This window comes from Heterocephalus glaber, unplaced genomic scaffold, assembly GCF_053883595.1.
Source record: "Heterocephalus glaber isolate CG9 unplaced genomic scaffold, H.glaber_assembly_v1.0 deba00001442, whole genome shotgun sequence".
In the NCBI taxonomy this organism is placed as follows: domain Eukaryota; kingdom Metazoa; phylum Chordata; class Mammalia; order Rodentia; family Bathyergidae; genus Heterocephalus; species Heterocephalus glaber.
Window position 1 is genome coordinate 29277955 of NW_028258296.1, and position 20829 is coordinate 29298783.

General features: G+C 36.7%; 1 protein-coding gene across 11 annotated transcripts in view; it reads right to left on the bottom strand.

Annotated features, from left to right (window-relative positions):
- The window catches only part of Arhgap29 (Rho GTPase activating protein 29), an 85470-nt gene that overhangs the window by 58179 nt on the left and 6462 nt on the right, over positions 1–20829 (bottom strand). For 2 of the 11 annotated variants that reach the window (XM_087213158.1, XM_013070879.3), the window contains exons 1-3: positions 15925–16077; positions 10381–10617; positions 1278–1412 (exon numbers count right to left, since the gene is read on the bottom strand). In XM_087213158.1, coding sequence (XP_087069284.1) covers positions 1278–1412; positions 10381–10585 — 340 coding nt within the window. In that variant the 5' untranslated portion in view covers positions 10586–10617; positions 15925–16077. Of the gene's footprint in view, positions 1–1277; positions 1413–10380; positions 10618–15638; positions 16078–16614; positions 16634–20829 lie in introns of those variants that run through there. The other 9 variants (XM_013070880.3, XM_087213155.1, XM_013070881.3 and 6 more) reach the window with 8 other exon arrangements.

Genomic DNA, 20829 nt, shown 5'->3' on the forward strand with positions numbered 1-20829 from the left:
ATCCATATTGCCATATCAGTGGCATTTTACACTGATGATCATTTCTTAAAACCCTTCACTTTTAAAATTCTGTAACATTTTTCTTCAGATCATCTCCCTACCTACTAAATATTTCTCCAGTTTGTCTATCTTCTCTCTGCCTCTAGATTTCATATCAGTCTTCTATCTACCCTGCAAACTCTGAATTAATGTCATCCTCTTCCATTACCACCTATATATCAATAATCCACAAACCTACATCTTCAAATTCAAATTTCTGGGTAAGCGAAAAGCTCCTAGTAAAGATGAACAAAACAAAGAAGGAATGTCTATTCTAGAGGAAGGTGCTTGGGCTTGCAAAAGGCTAGACATTAATTTGGAACAAATGGAACCAGAGGAAACAGGAGTGCAAAGGAGAAGAATACAGGGACTGCTGTGAGAACTCTGAGTGCCCAGCTCTGCCTGGAGTGTGACTGGTATGGCCTCACAAGTCTTGGTCTATCCACCATATGTTTATCAAACTCAGTCAAGTGCCCTTTATAGTGTGAAGAAACTCAAATTTCTCTATAATCCCTAATGTTCATCCTGTTTTATATTTTGTCAAATTGACATCTATCCTTTCTATACAACAACCAACATTACACTAGTACTACACCCGTTTCTGGCCTTAGATCAAGACTTCAGCCCTTAACAAGACCATTATTTCTAATCACCTCCCAACTGATCTAAATACTCTCTTCATTCTTAATCCTTATTATATATTGAACCTCAGCATAATAATTTTAATAATTTTAAATGGCAAGTCATTTCAGAGGATAATGTCTCAATTCTTGATTAAGTACATATATTTTTTCACATACATAACTTATTGATAATTGTAATTTCATTTTCAGATATTAAATATTTTTCTCCATTTGGTTGTACAAATTGGAGTTACTACAAATGGCTATTTTCCAACACCACTTACCATCACATAAAAAGGACTCCGGTACAATAATAAACTCCCTCAAAAGAGTATGAATTTGTTCATAAAACTAAAATTTTAACATCACTTGTTTGGTTTAAGTATTTTTACAGTGTTTGTAGCCAAATAAAAGTTTAATTTTTAAGCTTTACTTGTGACTTAGTGGGAATATTTAAATATCAAAGTATATATATATATAATATACATAACTCTTTGTTGATCCACACTATATAAATGCCATGAGAGGACATGGCAATAGAGTCACTATGGACCAAAATGAACCACTTGGATCTTTTCTGCCCACAGCAACCTACTTTTCGTATGTCTTCCTTACCTTTCACTTTTGCAGTAAGTACTTCTGCAGCATTTTGTAGATCAACAGAATTGAGGTTCTGATGCTTATTCATTACAGACTTTAAAACATGGAGAAGTTCCTCTAGACGTATAGGAACGATTTCTTTAAAACAATCTTTAAAAGGAAAAAAAATTTAAAATGTGTTTCTAAAGAAAAATTCTGGAAATCTAAGCTACAAAAGATGTGAAGCACATTTCAAAAAGAAACACTGGTTCCACAATTTTTGCCTACTACACATTCAATTCTATTTTTACTACTGTAATTATATATACAATTGATATTGCCCTCAGAAAAATCCTTAGTCGTTTTAATTCATTAAGGATTTCAAAGTCTCTTTCAAGCGTGCTCAATTTATCGTAGCACTACCTTTTTCATTTTTATCCAGATTTCCTGTAAGGAAACTATATCAGGTGTTTTCTGTCTTATTACTATCACATACTAACACATTCCTGCCTGCTTGAACCAACATTGGGTGGCTTGTACCACTGGTGGCGTAAAGTGAGTTACTGGCTTCCAATAATTGATAAGGCAAAGAATCAATTCTGATGTGGAAAATTAGCATGCATTTTTTAAAGTATTGCTCAATATTATTAGACTTTTTAGGGCTTTTAGCTTTGTTACCATACATTAACATGCTCACCCCGGTTAGGGGGACATAATTTGAATGTCTCATTGCTGGGCTGCTTGAGCCATCTATGGTACATACATAACTTCCCATGCATGACTATCCCACTTTATGCCATTTTTTCCAGAAATGTTGAGAAAAAACTACAGAATAAAAAAACATGAAATATTCCACCATTATCCATTACATACATTCCATTAATTCACAGCCCTATTAAGAGACATGATGCACACCCCTGTAAGCCCAGCTCTCTGGGAGGCTGAGGCAGGATCTCAAGTTTGAGCCCAGCCTGGGCAACTTACTGAGACTCTGTCTCAAAATAAAAAACAAAAAGGGCTGGGGATGTAGCTCAGTGAGAAGGCCCTGGGTTCAATCTGCAGAGCAGAAAGAGAGGGGGAGGGGAGAGGGGGAGGGAGGAGAGGGAGAGGGACAGTGCTTTGTAGGATGAGAGGAACAAGGTGGTGTGGGTATATCAAAGAGTATTTCAGGGAAAAGCAACAAACAAAAGTAGTCCAGGTAGTCCTGGAAGGAAGAGAGAACACAGCATGTTCTTGGAGAAAATCTGACTCATTCATAAAACAAATTTTATTGACAGAAAAACACAGAATAGGTGTTAACCTATGTAACTTTGGAAATGAGTAGCCTCGAAGATGAGGCAAAGGAAATACACGAGTATTGAACTCTAGTTGATAAAATGTTTTTCCAATAGAAATCTAGGTTAACAATTCTGACACTGCTATACATGTATACTGGAATTGAGTAAATAAACAGATGGCAGTTGATGGGAGTTAGGTACCTCACTGTTGGGAGTGGAAATTAGAAATAAACAGGGAGAGGAGACTATAATAGCCAATACAGTGATAAAGCTGGACATTTCATTAAGAATTGACTTTAGCAGGCCAGGGATTTAGTTCAGTGGTGCTGCCGCTTGCCTTGCAAGCACAAGGTCCTGAGTTCGATCCCCGGTACCCCCTCCAAAAAAAGAATTGGGTTTAGCTTAATATAGATGGTTACAAATAGAAATATTTATAGAAGGGCCGGGGATTTAGCTCAGTGGTTTCGCCGCCTGCTGCGCAAGCGCAAGGACCCGAGTTCGATCCCCGGTACCAAAATAAAAGAAAAAAAAAAAAAGAAATATTTATAGATATGCGTATATGGACAAACGGATTAGTATATCCAGGTATTTCTTCTTTGCTCTGTAAGCCAATGCTTTAAAATATCTCAGTATTTAACAAGCATACTTAGCACCAAGATCTTGGTTTCTAGTATGCTCCAATGAAAGGAACCAGTTTCTTAAAGAAACAACTGGTTCTAGGACAGTGGTAGAAAATGTACAAGCTGAGACAGAAACATCTTGTAGAATCAGAAAGTAAGAAAGAAGTTTTTTGTTTTTTTTTAAATAGAGTATGTCAAAGGTTAATTAAGAGTATACTGAAAGAGTTCCCACTGGCCAAATCTGGAAAAATTTGAATAACAAATAAATACAGTAATATCAGCTTATAACCTAAAGCATTTATACTGTGGACCCTCAAGTTATGACCGGCCTGATATATGAAGAAGTTGGGTTAATTAGGTTAATGGAAGATTCATCTGCTTCTTGTTATTTATTGCATGTACCCAGGTAAACATCCAGATCTCAGCTGTATTGACTTACAATCAACTTGAGTTACAACTAGCCCTTAGGAACCAATCGAGTTTAAAGTCAAGGGTTCACTGCATTTACTATAAACAACTGAATAAATTTATAACAGAGAAGAAACAAAGCTCTTTATTGCCCTGAAGGAGGTAAAGTATATCACCCTTAAATGTGGGTTATGCATAATGACTTTTCCTCCCAATATGCATAGGAAGACAAAAACAGTAACTTTAAAGTGGAGAAACCTGACAAACAGTACTTAAGACAGTTGATCAAGGTCAACAGCGACACAATACATCACACTGACAGTAAGTACTCTTGATATGATGTGATGACACTGCAATAAGTGTCAGCATAAGTGGTTTACCAACTTAAAAATTCCTTTTTCCTCCAAAGAAGCCCATATAAATCCATAATGAAGTTGTTCCAAATCAACATACTGAAAAATCATAACCAAGTTATTTAATAACATGTAAAAAAGGCTTTAAATTGCACTATAATTCTAATTCCTATGATTTAATACATTTCTGAAGCCTATAAATCAACAGAAATTAACAAAACAACTAAAGAAAATATTAATCACAAAGATTCATAAACTCTCCTATATATATGTATTTTTTTGGTACCAGGGATCGAACTTGGGTCCTTGCACTTGCAAGGCAAGCGACGGAACCACTGAGCTAAATCCCCAGCCCCTCTCCTATATATTTTGGCAAAGGGTCAACTCCTAGGACATCAATATATCCTGATAACACTTAGCCTGGGATTTCATAAATAATAAGCCTTCAACTATTTGTGCCATAAGTGGTAAAACGGAGTTCCATTTTGACTTTGTGTGTGTGTGAGACAGAGAGAGAGAGAGACAGAGAGAGAGAGAGAGAGAGAGAGTGAGAGAGTCTCCCTTTGCATGTATCCTAGGCTGGCCTCAAACCTGAGACAATCTACCTGATTCAGCCTTGGGAGTGCTGGGATTACAAGTGTGTGCCACCACACCCAGGTCTTTAAAAGTAAATAGTCTTTTTCCCTTAAAGTCCTCAAACTAACCTTTATGAAGCAAAAACCTCTTAAACTAAAAATATAACTTTATAAAAAGTTCTAAGGAATTTAAACAGCTCCCTCATTAACACTATTTCTGCTTGATTCCCACAAACAAACAAAACAGTAGCACAATGACTAAAACAAGAAGAGGTAACTAATATTGCCCAATATTGAAGAAAGGAAAGCAGGTGCTTGGTGGGCCAATAGATTTAGATTAAGAAACCTAAGTTCCAATTGTTCATCTGACACTTGCTTGAAATGATCGTAAGAGTATATGAAACTCTTGACTTCTCTAATGTCAGATTCATCATCAGTAAAAGAGAATTGATAAAAATACCTATTCTGCCAACCATATAAGGTGGTTGTGAATACCAAACATATTTAATAAAAGTGAAATTGATTACTGTCTTACACACAATTAATGATTATTACTAGTGAACCTGTAACCTGATCACACTAAAAACCTTTCAGAACAGATTACCTCACACAGAGCTGTATTCAACAGCAAACACAGCCATGGCCCACAATAGTTTGGTTAACAACAAACACTAAAATTTAAATTTCATTTTATATGTAACATCTAAGTAAATTACTTGGAAATAAAATAGTCATTAAGGACATATTTTATTTAAAAATGTTTACAACTATCAAGTTAGAGTATTTAAGTTAGTCCTACAGCTAAATACAAGATAATCTTTAAATGTCACAGTGGCCACTTTGTAAATAAAATGAAGTTTAATTTATACTACAAAGGTTTTATAAATGTGAATATAATAAAGTTCAATCAAAATCGTAACACTAAGTAATCTAGAACAGTAAAATAATATCCCAAAGTTTGCTTATGTACTATCCCTGTAATATTCATTGTTTGACCTATTTGTGCCCTTTACTTTAATTCAGTATGTGAAAATATTATCCAGCTCCACTTTTTGGTTCACATGAATTAACACAATACCACACTGTTTATACCGCAAACATTTCATGGAAATTCTTTCTTTTCTTTTTTTTTTTTTTTTTTGGTACCAGGGATTGAACTCAGGTCCTTGCGCTTGTGCAGCAGGCGGGGAAACCATTGAGCTAAATCCCCGGGCCCCGGAAATTCTTAAATAAATGGAAAAAACATGATGTTCTCCTTGATTTAAAAAAAACAAACTGGCAGTTTTTAAATGTCTCATTAATACAGCTTAATTTCTAGGGCAGTGGTGGCAAACCTATGGCACTAGTGCCACAGAGGGCTCTATCACTGAAAGCTGAAAAAGGTTCACTCTCACTGCTCTAGGGAAAGCAATGAAAACAAGGCAGAAAAAAGCAACAGACCTTATCACTAGGAAATTTTTTTTCCTTTTTCTGTAATGACTTTTGAACTTCAGGATAAAATTGAGGCCCGATGAACAGCAGCTTTCTTTAGCCACTTGTGGAATGTATGAATGGTAACAGCTGACATTTTAAAACACTCTAGGAGCTTTACTTATTCGATTTCATTTAATCTCCTCCCCCATACTATCTCCTCCTAACAGATGTAGAAATTGAGGCATAAAAAAAATTTGCTTGCCCTGTGTTATAGATATTTAACAAGTAGCAGAATGAGGATTCCACCTCAGACATTCTGGCTGTAAAATCTATGTACTTAACCACTATGATATTTTGCCACATGGATAAAGAGATTACACTTAAATGACAGCTACTCTGCAATATGTTATTTAACAGGCTTTAGCTTCAATGAATATGCCGGTTGCTACCATAAATGGTGTTAAATTATGTAAACCACTCTAGGCAAGCAGAGATGACCTCTACCACCTTAAGAACTGATACAGGTTTAATAAATAAGCTACCTGAATTTTATATACTTTATTCTTCAAAGATTCGTGGCACACCTTTATTCACTAAGCCATAACCTATTAACATTCACATTAACTTTTCCTAAGTGATATCCATTGGAAGTCAGTTCTAAAGAGGTTTACTTCTAGAAGACAGAGCAGGACATATTTGGGGCTAGCAATTTACATGTTTCTAATATCTCACAAAACTTCTGGCACACTGTGAGGTTAAAATTAAGAATTAGCAATGGTAAAATTAACACACACTGAAATTTGTCTGAAAAAAACCCTACATATCTTCCTCTATATTTAACCTGGAAAAAAAAACTGAGTTAATTTATAAGACAGGATAACACTTCAAACAAAACTGCAAATTTATGCAGAACTACTGATAACTTTACAATACCATTAAACTTTTCATTTAACTCCTACTGTTCAATAAAATTTGTGTTAGAAAGTAAATGTACCTTGTCTAACTACAGTTCTGAAAAATCTATGATGTACACTTCATCAGAACCTATCACTTAAGAGATCAGAATTGCTTTTACAAAATAAATGCTCAAATTAGAAGCCATTTTTAAAAATTAGAGAACTTAGCTTGTTTATCTGAAACTGGTGATAAACTTTATCTTCTTTTCTAGCCTATTTAAAAACCACCCCCAACCAGGAAAAACAAAATACCAGTCAGAGTAGTAAATTTTCATTACAATCCATTTTAAAATAGCATTATATATCAAAAAGAAAAAGCTATAAGAAGTATTGGACTGTTGACATTTCCAAGGCTTGAGTTGCAGAAAAATTATAAATATTTTGCACTATTCCTACCAGCATAATTTAAAAGCCTGCACTTTTCAAATTCCAAGCTTTCAATCTTCCTTCAATGATATTGTCTGAGAATGGAGAGGACATATTTAAATTATTGTATAACCAAAAAGAACATTTAGGAATATGTTATTTAGAATTCAGTACACACTATTCCTTGGGGGGGCATAAACTTGAAATAGTACCTAGACACCACATATATTAACGTACAGTGTTATAATTAGACATGAAGCGCATACATGTATCTTCAGTGTTTTAATACAGATGCAAAATTTACCCCTGTAATTATTCTTAATGTACCTTAATGACACAGGATAGAATCCACTCAAACTCCACATTTGTTACTTGTGTACAGTACTTGTATGACTACAGGGTATCCTCACCCTAGACTAGATAAGTTAGTGGAAAGAGAATCATCAAACTCTATCACTGAATGCTGCACTTTCATAGTCCTCCAATCTCTCACAACTAATTTCTCCATTTTTATTGATAAATTTAAAAATTACAGAAAAAGCACACATATCTTAACCCCGTTGGGGGCACAGAGCTCGTTGACAGACATTGACTTTTTAAATTCAGTTTTGCAACAATGATTGTAATGTGAGCTTCATAGTTCCACTTGGGAAATTTTCATAAGCATCACATTTAAGCTAGCTATCATAAAACTCTCTCTCTCTCTCTCTCTCTCTCTCACATACATACAAACACACACACACAAACACCCCCTAGATTCCTGGGAGGAGGGGAGAAGAGGGGATACTTGTAAGGTACAGTACCTAATGTTAAAAGCAAATACTTGACTGTATTCTTCAGCTCCAAATTATCAATATTCAGAAAAATGTACATTTTCAATCCCAATCAAAATTTGAATCACAAAATCAGTAAAATGGTACAAGTGCCTTGTTAACAAACAACTTACATCATATTCCCAAGTTAGTAACAAAACTAGGACCAGTACCTACATGACACCTAAATAATATGTTTCTCTTTCCAGAGTTTTTTCTGCTACTGTTTACTACCAATTTAACCAAATTGTATTAATTTGGCTAGAAAATGATCTGCTGGCTCAAATCAAAGAAGGAAATAAGTTACACATTCCAAAGCCAACTGAAGGAAGGGGATTTCAAATGAACTCCAATTTCTATATAATATTTACAATTTTGCCTCAATAACAACTTTTGCTAAGTTTCCTTTAAATACTGTAGATACACACACACACACACACACACACACACATATGGCTCAAGAATTCATCTTAATATTCCCAATAACGATAAAGAGCAAAAGTCTATACCAGCACTATCCAACAGAAATTTCTGAAATGGTGAAAATTTTGTTTCTTTACTCTATAATGTGGTACCCATTAGCCTAACTGAGCATGTGAAAGATGGCTACTTTAACCGAGAAGCTAAAATTTTAATTCAAGAGCCACATATGTCTAATGGCTACCACACTGGACAGTGCAAATCTAGATAATCCCCAAAGAATACAGAATTTGCTAATAAAATAATGAAAACTGAGAGTGTTTTTACTGAGTGTGTACCATGTTAAGAAGCTGCAATAGCATGGAAAGAATATACCATTTGCTTTAAGAACCTCTTGGCTGCAAATGAGGCCCTTATTTATGGGCAATAAGGCACTAACAAAAATCACACAATCTTAGTTATACATACATCTTAACCGTAAAATGTAGCTACAAGTACCTGCTTTTGTGGGGACTGGGGAATTTAATTTCTTTCTATTCTCAAGTACTTGTAAAATGAAAAGCACCACATACAATTATATAGGTTGAGTATCCCTTATCCAAAATGCTTTGGACTAGATATTGTCTCAGATTTCTGAGTTTTTCAGATTTTGGAATATTTGCATAGCTTTATTTGTCTGGCATCTCTAATCCAAAATTCAAAATCTGAAATCTGAAACTCTTTGAAAATCATTACACTCAAAAGGTTTTTTGGATTTTGAATTTTTGGATAATGAATGCTCAATCTGTGTATTATTTCTGCAACTAGTTTGGAAAAAAGGAAATCATGGTCATATGTCAATCACAAAGTTATTAATCTAAGTTTAGCCTCAACAGTCTGATTAAACACCAGAGGCAAGAGTGAAGTGACTTTTCATATCACTGCCTCACTACAGCTAAAGTATACTGAGATTACAGGTATGTGCCACTACATCCAGCTTATGCTTCTTTAAATAAAGGGCATAAGAAATTTATTACCCAAACCCAGGTATTTAGGATACCTTTCCACAATAAGTTACCTTTACTGCTATTTAAACATGCATAATTAGACTTCAAAATTAAGCTATTAAAATTAGTAGGCATGTGATCAACTTCTATCCTTATGTTTTAATTGTTTTTCAAAATGTATTTCAGAAGTAAACATTTAACTTATCTACAGAGAAATATTTATTGATATCTTACAAATTTCTATGAAGGCCCAGGAGGTCTCATTTAAATAAGCTGGGACTCTTCACTTTCTATATCTAGATATACTATGATGAATATGGAACAAATGGCTACTTAGCATAAAAGAACAGATGCTGTCACTTAACTATTAATTATCACTGACATTAAATTTGGATATTAAAGAGGCACTAAAAGTTGAAAGATTTAGGTACTGAGACCAGGAAAATAAAGTCCTATTTATCCATTTCTACAGAGAATAAACCCTATGATTATTCCTTAATCCAACAAGAGATTCAAATTTATTCAAATGCAGTCATTAAATTGGCAAAATATAGAAAGCTGGATTGAAGCAAAAGTGTCAACAATGTAAGCTATAAACCATAGTGTGCTTATCAAAGACCAGTTGCACTGTGTTATCATTAATGAGAAGGTTAAAATTCCAATGGTCTCAAGCTAGGTCTCAATGGACCTAACTGCTAGAAACCACAGACTGAGTTTAAATTTTTGTACTCTTATCTCCTTCAAGCTTAGCAAAGTTTTTATTATTCATTGCACTATTACTTGATTATAAATGGTTTACACTCTAAACATCAAACATTTGGGGAGAAAAAGTCATAAAATAAAGCAGAATTACCTGTTCTTACTATTGTGTATACACTTATCTGTAGCTAGAGTGGCATTTAAAATTTTACAAACTATTTGGTAAGAACACTAAGAGAAAACAGTTGACAAACCTGAAAGAACAGCTTCTTTCAAAAAGATTAACATTTGGGTGAACTTCCTGATATCATTCACCAATTCCTTGATGTAATCCGGGTCAAAAATGGAATTGGGTCTCACAGACTCGAGCCCCATTTCAGAAGTTGTAACATCAGTAGAGAGCTGGCCTGATGCCCCAACACGTTTTTTCTTTGTCTTTTTCTGTTTGTTAGCAATCATCCTCTCATTTAATAGTCAGAAAAACTGAAATCCTTAAGGGGCAAGAAACAAAAACAAAAACAAAAACAAAAAAAAGGAGAGAAACACAAACACTACATCAGCCAGGGAAACATACTAGGTTTTTACAAAGAGCCCACAGCCCACTTTGGTATTTTATTTTTAGATTTTTAAAAATAAATGCATACACATATACCTACATACACTATACTTCTGATAATAGCAACTTCCATTTATTAAATGTCAGTAATCCTGACAACTCTGACATGCAAATTACCATTCTTTTCATTTCATAAGTGAGAAACCTGAGGTCTATATTTAAAAAATTTGTCACATTCTCAACTGATAAATGATGCACTGGGAGTTAAACCTAGATCTGCCTGGACATCAAAATCCATGCTCTTACTTAATGTCCTCTTAATTCCTATCATATAGAATTTTTTTAATTGTAAAAGTTGTTCTAAAAAACCACCATTAATAATATCTTTAAAAATAAAGGTGAAGAGCAAGCACGGTGGTGCAGGCCTATAACCGCAGCACTCTGAGAGTCTGAGGCAGGAGGAGTAAAGTTGGAATCCAGTCAGGGCAATTTAGCAACTTAGCAAGACTCTATCTTAATAATAATAATAATAATAATAATAATAAAAAACATCCTGTCGGCACACCTACCTCAGATTATTGTGAGTTAAACAAGACAATAGTATATAGCAATGTCCATTCAGCACATGAAAGAAAATTCAATTACATTTACTTTTCCACTAATCTGACATATCCTGATTGAATAAATAAATGTGTGATTATCCCAGTAACATTTTTGGTATTTCAGGATGGTATAGTAAAAGTAATGCTTTGGTATATGAAAAATTTAGATTTGAAGTCCTAGTTCTAAATAATTTCCAGATGTGTGACCAACACAATTTACTTACAGGCTGTGTGAGGATCAAAAGGATATCAAAATTAAGATTTTTTTACACTTAAAACATCTAATCCTGCTCATCAGAATTTAAGAGGATCTTAGTTTGTTCTTTCTTCATCTTCATTTTACCTTTGCAGAATTAAAAATCCTAACTTTATTTGTATTTCTTGAAATCAAAAGGAAATAATTAGAAGAATCAAATTAGCTCAAGTATTATCATTAAAAGGTTTTTCAGTTTGTTTTGAATATTTAGATACTTTCAAAGTGAGAGAATGACTAAGGAACATCTGTGAAAATCACAGTAGAAAGTTTAATGTAATATCTTCTTCATATGAAAACTATTATTGGATCATTTACTCTTGTACCTTATTCAACTCCAGATTTTTTCTTCTTCCTTATTATAGTTCTCTAATCTATCCACTATTTTGTACTATTCCCACACTAGTTAATTACCATCGCTTACTGTCTAAACTACTGCGCTAATTTCCTAACGATCTCTCCACATCTATTTTGTTCCTTTACAAATGTAGTGAGCAAACTTTCAAACAAAAACCCCATGATGTGATTTCTCGGCTCAAAATAATTCCAAAGGACAAGGGAAACGATGTCAGGCTCTATAAACCTTGAGGTGAGATCTGGCTCCTACCTGGCTCTGTAATGTGTAATCTGGAGTCACACTCCTGCCACACATTCTAACAGTATTTGTTTACTGTAGCCCACAGCATGAGATAACTGTACATCATGACCAAGATATACACTAAGTACGTTTGTGTGTGCTGTAGTTTGTGTGTGCTGTAAGAAGACCCTTAGCCCTTTTTATTTTGAGACAAAGCTGGCTTTGAACTTGCTATTCTCCTACCTCAGCCTCCTGAAGCAGCTGGGATTGTAGGGATGTGCCACTGCCACTGCACCCACTCTTGCTTCATTTATTTTAAAATGCTGGTTCCAACTCATTAAAGTGGTTTTATATATAATGCTATAGTGTTAAAACACTGATTGTTCCACTCAGGATCCTATCTATATGTAATTCTACTTCCCTGGACCATTCATTACTCCTTTGTTTACCCACTCTGAGCTTACTCAGATGAGCTCAATTTCCTCAAAGAAACCTTCCTACATGTACTAGTTCCACTCCTCCATAACTACCACCACCAAACTACAGCAGAATTTCAAAAGGTATTTTGCCTGGGCTGCTCTGAGTAAAGAGGAATTGTCTTAGGGCGCTCATATAATATTGTTAATGTAAATGACAAAACTTTACTCTTAAAATTTTTCATTTTAACATTAAAAGAAAGGGCAAGTGGGCTGAGGGCCACAAGCTGAATGTGCCTGCTGACATCCTACACTTTTCATCGGTGCATATATCATAGTTCAAGTAAATGATTTATGTCTTCTCATCTACACTACAATCTTCAGGAAATCAAGACCATGTCTGTTTGCTAACTATGTGTTTTCTGTTCACTGCACAGTACTTAGGACATGAGATGGAAGAATGAATAATGAATTTTCAGAAAAAATATGAACTTATAAATTTATATTACAATAAATTTTTATAGAAACAAAAAACAGCCTGTTGAAATACTTTGATCATCAAGAAATTAAATAATAACAAATGCTGGTGAAGCTGTGGGGAAAAGGCACCTTTCTGCATTGCTAGTGAAAATGTAAACTAGTACAACTACAGAAATAGCAGTATGGTGATTCCTGAACTAGAAATTCCACTCAACCTAGCTATTCCCCTTCTAGATATCTTCCTGAAAGAATTAAAGACATATTACAGTGATATATGCATATCCATGTTTATAGCAGCACAATTCATAATAGCTAAACTGAAGAAGCAGCCTATATATCCATCAATGGACGAAAGCGTAAAAAGTGCAGTATTTACACACAATGTAGTACTACTATTCTGCCATAAAGAAGGGGCCGTGACTCACTTGTAGGAAAATGGATGCACCTCTACATCATAACATTAAGTGAAATAAATCAGGCACACAAGCTTAAAAATCATATGGTTTTAAAAATCAATAGCTTGTAGCCGGGGATTTAGCTCAGTGGTTCCGCCCCCTGCCCTGCAAGCACAAGGACCGAAGTTCAATCCCCAGTACCAAAAAATAATAATAATAAAAATCAATAGCTTGTAAATTTTGAAACACTTTTTACAACTTATTTACTAAATTTAAAAGTTATCAGAAATAGAATGATTTTACTAAATAAACTGCAAAAGTGTTAAAGTTTGTTAGGCTAACAGTCTTAGTGATTTATATAAGAGGGCTTTGAGTGTTTTTTATTTATTAGGGGAGGGGGAATCTAAAAAGAATTACAGTCTAATTCTAGCTAGCATTATGATTAATGTGGTAATTTTGTCTTTATCATTTTCACATATTAAACTGAAAAAGGAAACACTGCAGTTAAAATGCTTAGAATAACAAATGTAATGGAAGCTTTCATTGTACTATAACAATGAGAAAGTTTGGAATATATATGCTATCTAAGATCATATGTACCCCTTTTCCATGTGCCAAATAACAAAGTATAGTTAATAAAAGACCGCAACTAGCAATTTAATTAAATTAGATACTAATGCATGGAAAATACTCAGCAGTGTCTATCTTATCATAAAAACTTAACTGTTAGCCATTGCTACTAGCATTATAACTGGCTCATTGTGGGAAATTGCTTTTGAACATAAGTAATAAACAAGCCCTGGCTTCAATATATCTATAGATTGTGAGCAAAAAATATAAGACTGGAAACAATTCCGGAAACTCAACTGACTTCATGGAAACCTACTGAAAGGCTTCCAAGTGAAGTTGGAACTGTGCAAACAGGTCGTTGAGCCAAATATTTGTGAAACTCTTAATTCTTATAACATCTTCTCCAAATGCAAACCATCGAGATTAAAAATGTTTTATCTATTTATCAAAGAATTCTATAACAAGTAGAAAATCATCACATAAAACTGCTTTATGTATTCTGTATTCTAAGTAATATGTGCATTAGAAACGTGGACACCGGGATGAGGGTGTTAGCTCAGTGGTAGCACGTGCCATGGCCTGGTTTAGGGGAGGAGGAGAAAACAAAATAATGTATATTAACTTCCTAGTCTCCCAGGAAGGTAGTTTTTCCAAGATTTCAGTAGCCTGTGTCATATGTCCCTTGTCCCATGCACATACAACAACCCAAAATGTACATTATAGAAGTATTTTCATTTCAGGGATTGGGCTAACTAAAGTGTAAAACTGCTTCCAAATATCATACTTAATGGTTTCCATCTTACTATTTCTGATTTGGTAAGAAGCGAAAGATCCCAAAAGAAAAAATAAGAAAAGTTAATTCTGAAGGTCTTTAATTATATTTTTAAGTACCACTCCAAACAGAACAGGGATGTCAGAAAGTTTTATCAATAATATGCAAACAATTTCTAAAGGAAGGCGTGCAATACATACACACTTCATTCCTGTGCTGTGCGAATCCAGCACGCTTTAAAAAGAGGAAGCTGCCCAGCCTCCCACGCCTCCAGAATGTCTAGCATTCCTGGCAGGCAGCGCGCTCGCCTCTGGACAGCCAAAAGCACCCAATGCCAAAAAGCACGTTCCCCATCTGGGACTTAAATACAGAGGGAAGAACAGAGCAACCAAAACAGACAGCTGAAGTTGATAGCAACAAGAGATAAAGTCAAGGAAATACACTGAGAAAGGGGAAGGGGCGCTCCGCTTCTTCCCTTTTTCAAGTTAACACCCTGCCACCAGGAAAGGTAGGAGGCAAATTCCCTCTGGAGGAAGAGTTTAAAAAGATAAACATTGAGACACGAGGTTCATCACTTGGACTCCGCCTTGAAACGCCTCACAGTTGCTATCACCCGTTCAGTTAAACTAAATTTTTTTTTTGTTTAGTTAAAACCATTAACTGCCAAGACCAAATTGAGACAAACCACTGAGACCAAGAATCCCTCAAACAAAACACCCGTCCTAAACTCAAGACTGGTACGAAAACCCTAAAACACCGCGATGAAGAGAGCCCAACTGGAGTGAGGACTGCAGTAGGCTGGCGCGAGCGGAGTAGACCCGCAGGCAAAGGCGCGCCAGGCTGAATCCTCACGCAGCCGATCCCCAGGCCGTGTGCTGGGGCAGTTCTTACCTCAGCTTCCCTGCGCGGGAGAAGAGCCGAGTAATCAAGGACCTGTTTTGAGAATTAGAGGTAGAGGCTGGCCAGTCTGTGGTTGGTGGTACCGGCTACCTGTTCGCTCTTGCTGAGATCAACATCTGCTCCTGGCCACCGCTCAAGCCGGTCAGCGTCCAGGGCCCGGCCCTACCCTTTGCTCCGGGCCCCTTGACGGCCGCTCAGGACCGCAACTCTCCAGCGGCCGGCGCGGGCGACCCCAGCCCCAACCCCGCCAGAGTGAGCGCCGCCGCCCCACACTCACCGGGACGCTCCATCCCGCGTCCCAGACGCGAACCCTCAGGGCCGCCGCCGCCGCCGCCGCCTCCTCAGGCTGCACAGCGCGGCCCCCATCCCCCAAGCACAGCTGCGGACGCCCGGCAGAACCGCCGCCGTCCCAGCAGCTCCGGCCACCGCAGCGCCGGCCGCCCCGCCCCCGGCACCGCCCCCTGCCTCCTCGCCCATTGGCCGGGGCTCTCTGGGCAGGGCCGGCTCCCGCAGCAGGTGGGGCGGCGGTGCTCACTCTCCAGCCGGCTCTGGTAGTCGGTGGCGCCCAGGCCTGACTATCTCACTGAGGCGGGGACTGGTCGGTCGCAGCCCGGCAGCGGAGCGACTCAGGCAAAAGTCACCAGATAACTAGATCTGGCGAACAGAGTTCTCGGACAATTCTGAGAACTTCTTTGGACCCTTTTATCCTCCCTCTCCAACCCCAGTGTGGGGAAAACAGGAGGAGGGAGCTCCACCGACACCGCCGGGCCCCGCACCTTCCAGAATAGCCGCCTGAAACCAGCCAACCGCTCTGCCCGCTGGTGAGGGCAGTAATTTCCACTTAGGCCTACCTTACTTCAATGGCACTGTCAAATTCACCTCCGAATGAGAAAAAGACTAATAAGGAAATGACTAAAGAAAGCAGCAGGGATCCTGAGCAAAGGCGCTCCCAAATCACACTACTCACCTGAGCAACCAAAGTCCCTTATTTCAGCGCGGCAACATTCTAAAAGAACTCAGGGCGAATCTTGGGGACTGTGCCAGTGAGTAGGGCTGGGCAGATGAGGGGTGACCACGCCCGGGAGAAACAAAAAGAGACCCAGGAGAGCGTGCAAAGTGGAAAGAAAATCGGGGGGGGGGGGGTGAAAACCGAAGAAGGCAGAAATAGGGAAATAGGAGGAAGGAAGAAGAGGGAGGGAAGGAGGGGAGAACCTACCTACTTACAAAGACAGAAAAAGGAGGTGAACATGAAAAAGCCCAAAAAAGTAGAGTCATAAAATACTCACAAAGAGAAAATAAGATGAACTCTTCTTAACCCTTTAACCCCTTCAGGAAAAACAGCATTGGGGAAATAAAACAAATATGCCCCATCAGAAAAGATTAAGTATGAGGTTCCTTAGTTACTTTAGTCCCACCCTGGATTCTTCAGACTCACACAAATTTATCCTTCAAATCCTAACACAACAATATCAAGTTTGAACCATAGATACTCAGGAAACCTCAAATCGAAATTTCCTTTTAACTGGACTGAGAAAAATGCACCAAAGGCTCTCACCATGGAAACTGATGGGAGCTGTGAGGAAGTCCCTTAATCTCAAACACCCCCTGAAGTCTATTTTTAAATATATTAATTATTTTGGCTCTTACCTGCCATTCCCCTTAATAAAGAGGATTGTGTTCCTGATTAAAGTGGGATTGGCTATGTTACTGACAATATGAAAACCAAGTAAGTCAGTTTCTGACGGAGAGAAAGGGTGTGGGGGACAAAGGTAGTGGTGAAACAGAAAGGAGACAAAGAAAAATTAAGCGAGACAGATGTGAGAAGAGAGAGGCATGTGAGAAAAAGAAAAAAAAGAGAGGAAAATAAAGTAAACCAAAGAAGACAGGAAAAGATCCAGAGACAAGGGGAAGCAAGGGAACAAAAAAGATGGAGACAGAGATAGAGAAAATAGAAGTAATAAAGATAAAGACAGACCACTCACCGATGAAGAAAAGAGGAAGCTTTCTCATCTACAAGAAGTTCTGGGGGAAATGAAGTCAACTAAGCTGTTGCCTGGAGAAGATAAACCTTGAGGCTCTCCTTGATTACCTGGCTTCAAAATTAATTTTTAGACTTAAATTTTTTAAATGTGTCCATTAAACATAAACTGGAGCAAAATCAAAAGCACTAGTAGGGCCAGGGATTTAGCTTAGTGGTTCCGGCGCCTGCCTTGCAAGCGCAAGGTCCTGAGTTCGATTCCCAGTACCAAAAAAAAAAAAAGCACTAGTAAATGCTGAAGACACCTAACTAAACATTCTTTCAAACATCACAGGAGAATGATACATCATAGACAACTCATAGAACCACTGATGACTCAAAACTGGAGGATACCAATGACGGGAGAGTGAAGGATTCTGAAAGCCAAGGAAGGTGCTGGCAGAGCAACCCCTAGGGAATTCAAGGAACCACAGTTTTCCCATGTATCTGTTCTGGGTTAGTCTCAACACCTTCCACAACAAATCTGCTTCTGAGCCACACTTAGTAAAGAGGAATTGTCTTGGTTCACGTATAAAATATATAATACATTTAATGTATGTAACATTTATTTTTACATTTTTATTATAAATTTTTTAAAATAGAGGGCTAGCATTGCACCGTTCTAAACCATTCCAAACAGCCAATTACTATGCATAGAATCTGACACAGAGTAAATCTTCAATGAATATTAAATAGCTAAATTATAAATATGGTGGTCTAAGGGAAATTTTGATAAATCTCTCAATCTCAATCCTTTTAAATCATCCAGGGGATGAAGATATTTGCAAATATTCACAAAAATGGTAGTTTACTTTTAAATGAAAAGGGTCATTCATTTCCTGATTTGTATCTTAATTTTATGTCACACATAAATTCTTTTTTTTTTGTACCAGAGATCAAACTCAGGAACTTGCACTTGCAAGGCAGGTGCAGTGCCACTGAACTAAATCCCTGGCCCCACACAAATAAATTTTAAGTGTGAAAAGTATTGCTGAAATACCTTTCTACACGTCGAAAGTTCTTGGTTTACAGTGTCCCTCCTTCCAAAAAAGTAAAACCATCACTGTAACTACTTTATAAATATAGCATCTTAAGTTGTTCAAAAAGTTGCAAAAAAGCATGTCTGGAAGCAACCTATAATTGAAAAGAAATTCTATGTTTATCATTTTATATTAATATTGTCTCTAGTATTTTCCTTCTCAAACAAATGCATATTCTCTTTATGTTGTTTTTTGAGTCAGCTATTCTGTTGAGACTCAATTTGTGTAAGTATTCCTAAAGTCTTCATGTGTTCTCGTCAAAACAGTTGTGGCAGCAGACTGAGTAGATAATAATCTTTCTATCTACAATGGGATATCATCTGTACTATTAATTTTGCCAAATAAAAGTCTTTATAATTCTGAAGTTGATTCTATCGTAGCTTAGGTAGCCTAATTTTCACAGCAGAATATGGGTCTAAAAACATTTTTTGGAGATATTTTTGGTGGTTACAATTGAGGAAGGAGGTTCTACTGACATCTAGTGGGTAAAGGACAAGACAGCTGCTGAACAACCTATGTGCACAATATAGAATAGCCTCTTTCCCCAAAAAAGAATTAAAAATAGTTCACAGTGCCAAGATTGAGGCACCCCATTTAAGATACAACTACCACTTGATAAGCTATAGGACAGAGTTACATGCTAAATTATACCACAGGATGCACCTAGCAAAATCTGGACTGTAGGCCATTTTATAGAACAAACAGGATTTCTTCAACAAATAAGTTGCAAGAAAACAGATGGAAAGAAAAATCTTTGGATTAAAAAATCCTCAAAATTCAGAAAAAAATAAGACCAGATTTACCCTTCCACTGCAATAAACAACTAGAAAACTGGAGAAAATACAGACTGTTTTCAGATACTGTACTCTATACACACAACAGCACTGTAATTCCTGAGAGATGGAAATATTAAAATGAGGTAAACCCTACAATCTCCTTAGCTTCCTGCCTACAGGCACATTCTAGACCATGGCACAGGAAGGGGGAAGACAATGTGTGGCACTTTTGCTAAGCTGGAGACAGGGATCACAGCTCCAGGAAACAGGAGGAGCTAGACTCTGTAGGACAGAGTACCAGAGAGAAAAAAGGAAGAAGAAGGGCTCCAGGAATTGCATAGGAAATTTCTTAATTCTTCTGCTGGATACTAACAGGCACATGTATAAGGCAAAACTCCACTAGGATGAGAAATTTCAAGGGGAATTTTACCAAAGGTAAAAAATAACATTTCATAATAATAAATAAGTCATTCCATCATTAAGTCATAATGATGCTAAAAGAATATACAATTAAAAATAGAGGTCCAGGATTTATGGGACAAAATCTGACAGAAATAAACAAATCCTTAATGTTAAGATTTCCACAGTTTTCTTTCAGTAATTGACAGAACAAGTATTATCATATTATTAGGGATATAGAAGACAACACTTCCAACCAATTTGATTTGACAGATATTTACAGAAAATTCTACCCAACAATAGTGGAACACAAATTATTTTCAAAACCATATGAAGTAAATATTCACTAAAAAAGATCATATATGAGGACATAATACAAATTCCAATAAATTTAACAGGACTGAAACCATATAGTACATGTTCTCCAACACAAAATTAAATTTGAAATCAGTAACAGAATAATATTTGTGGAATCACCAAGTATTTGAAAAGTATAAAATATACTTTAAAATAACCCACAGGTCAGATTTCCATAAGGGAAAATTTAAAGTATTTTGAACTCAATGAAAATAAAAGCACATTTAAAAATATGGGGGCTGCACAGTAAAAATTATTGCTAGAGAAATACACAGTTTTAGATACTTTATTTTAAAAAGGAAAATACTAGAGCTGGGGAGGTAGTTCAGTGGCAATGCATTTGCCTAGCATACATGAGGCCCTGGGGTCAAATCCAACAGCCACAATAAATGAGTAAGTAAGTGAATAAGGCTCTAAAATTAATGAGCCAAGCTTCCACTTTAAGAACCTAGACTGGCAAGCAAAAGGTCCTGAGTTCAATTTCTGACACACATGGTGGGATGGGGCTAGAAAACAAAGAACAAATTAAACCCAAAGTAAGTACTGATAAAATCAGAATCAATGATACAGAAAACAGGTAATCGAGAAACATT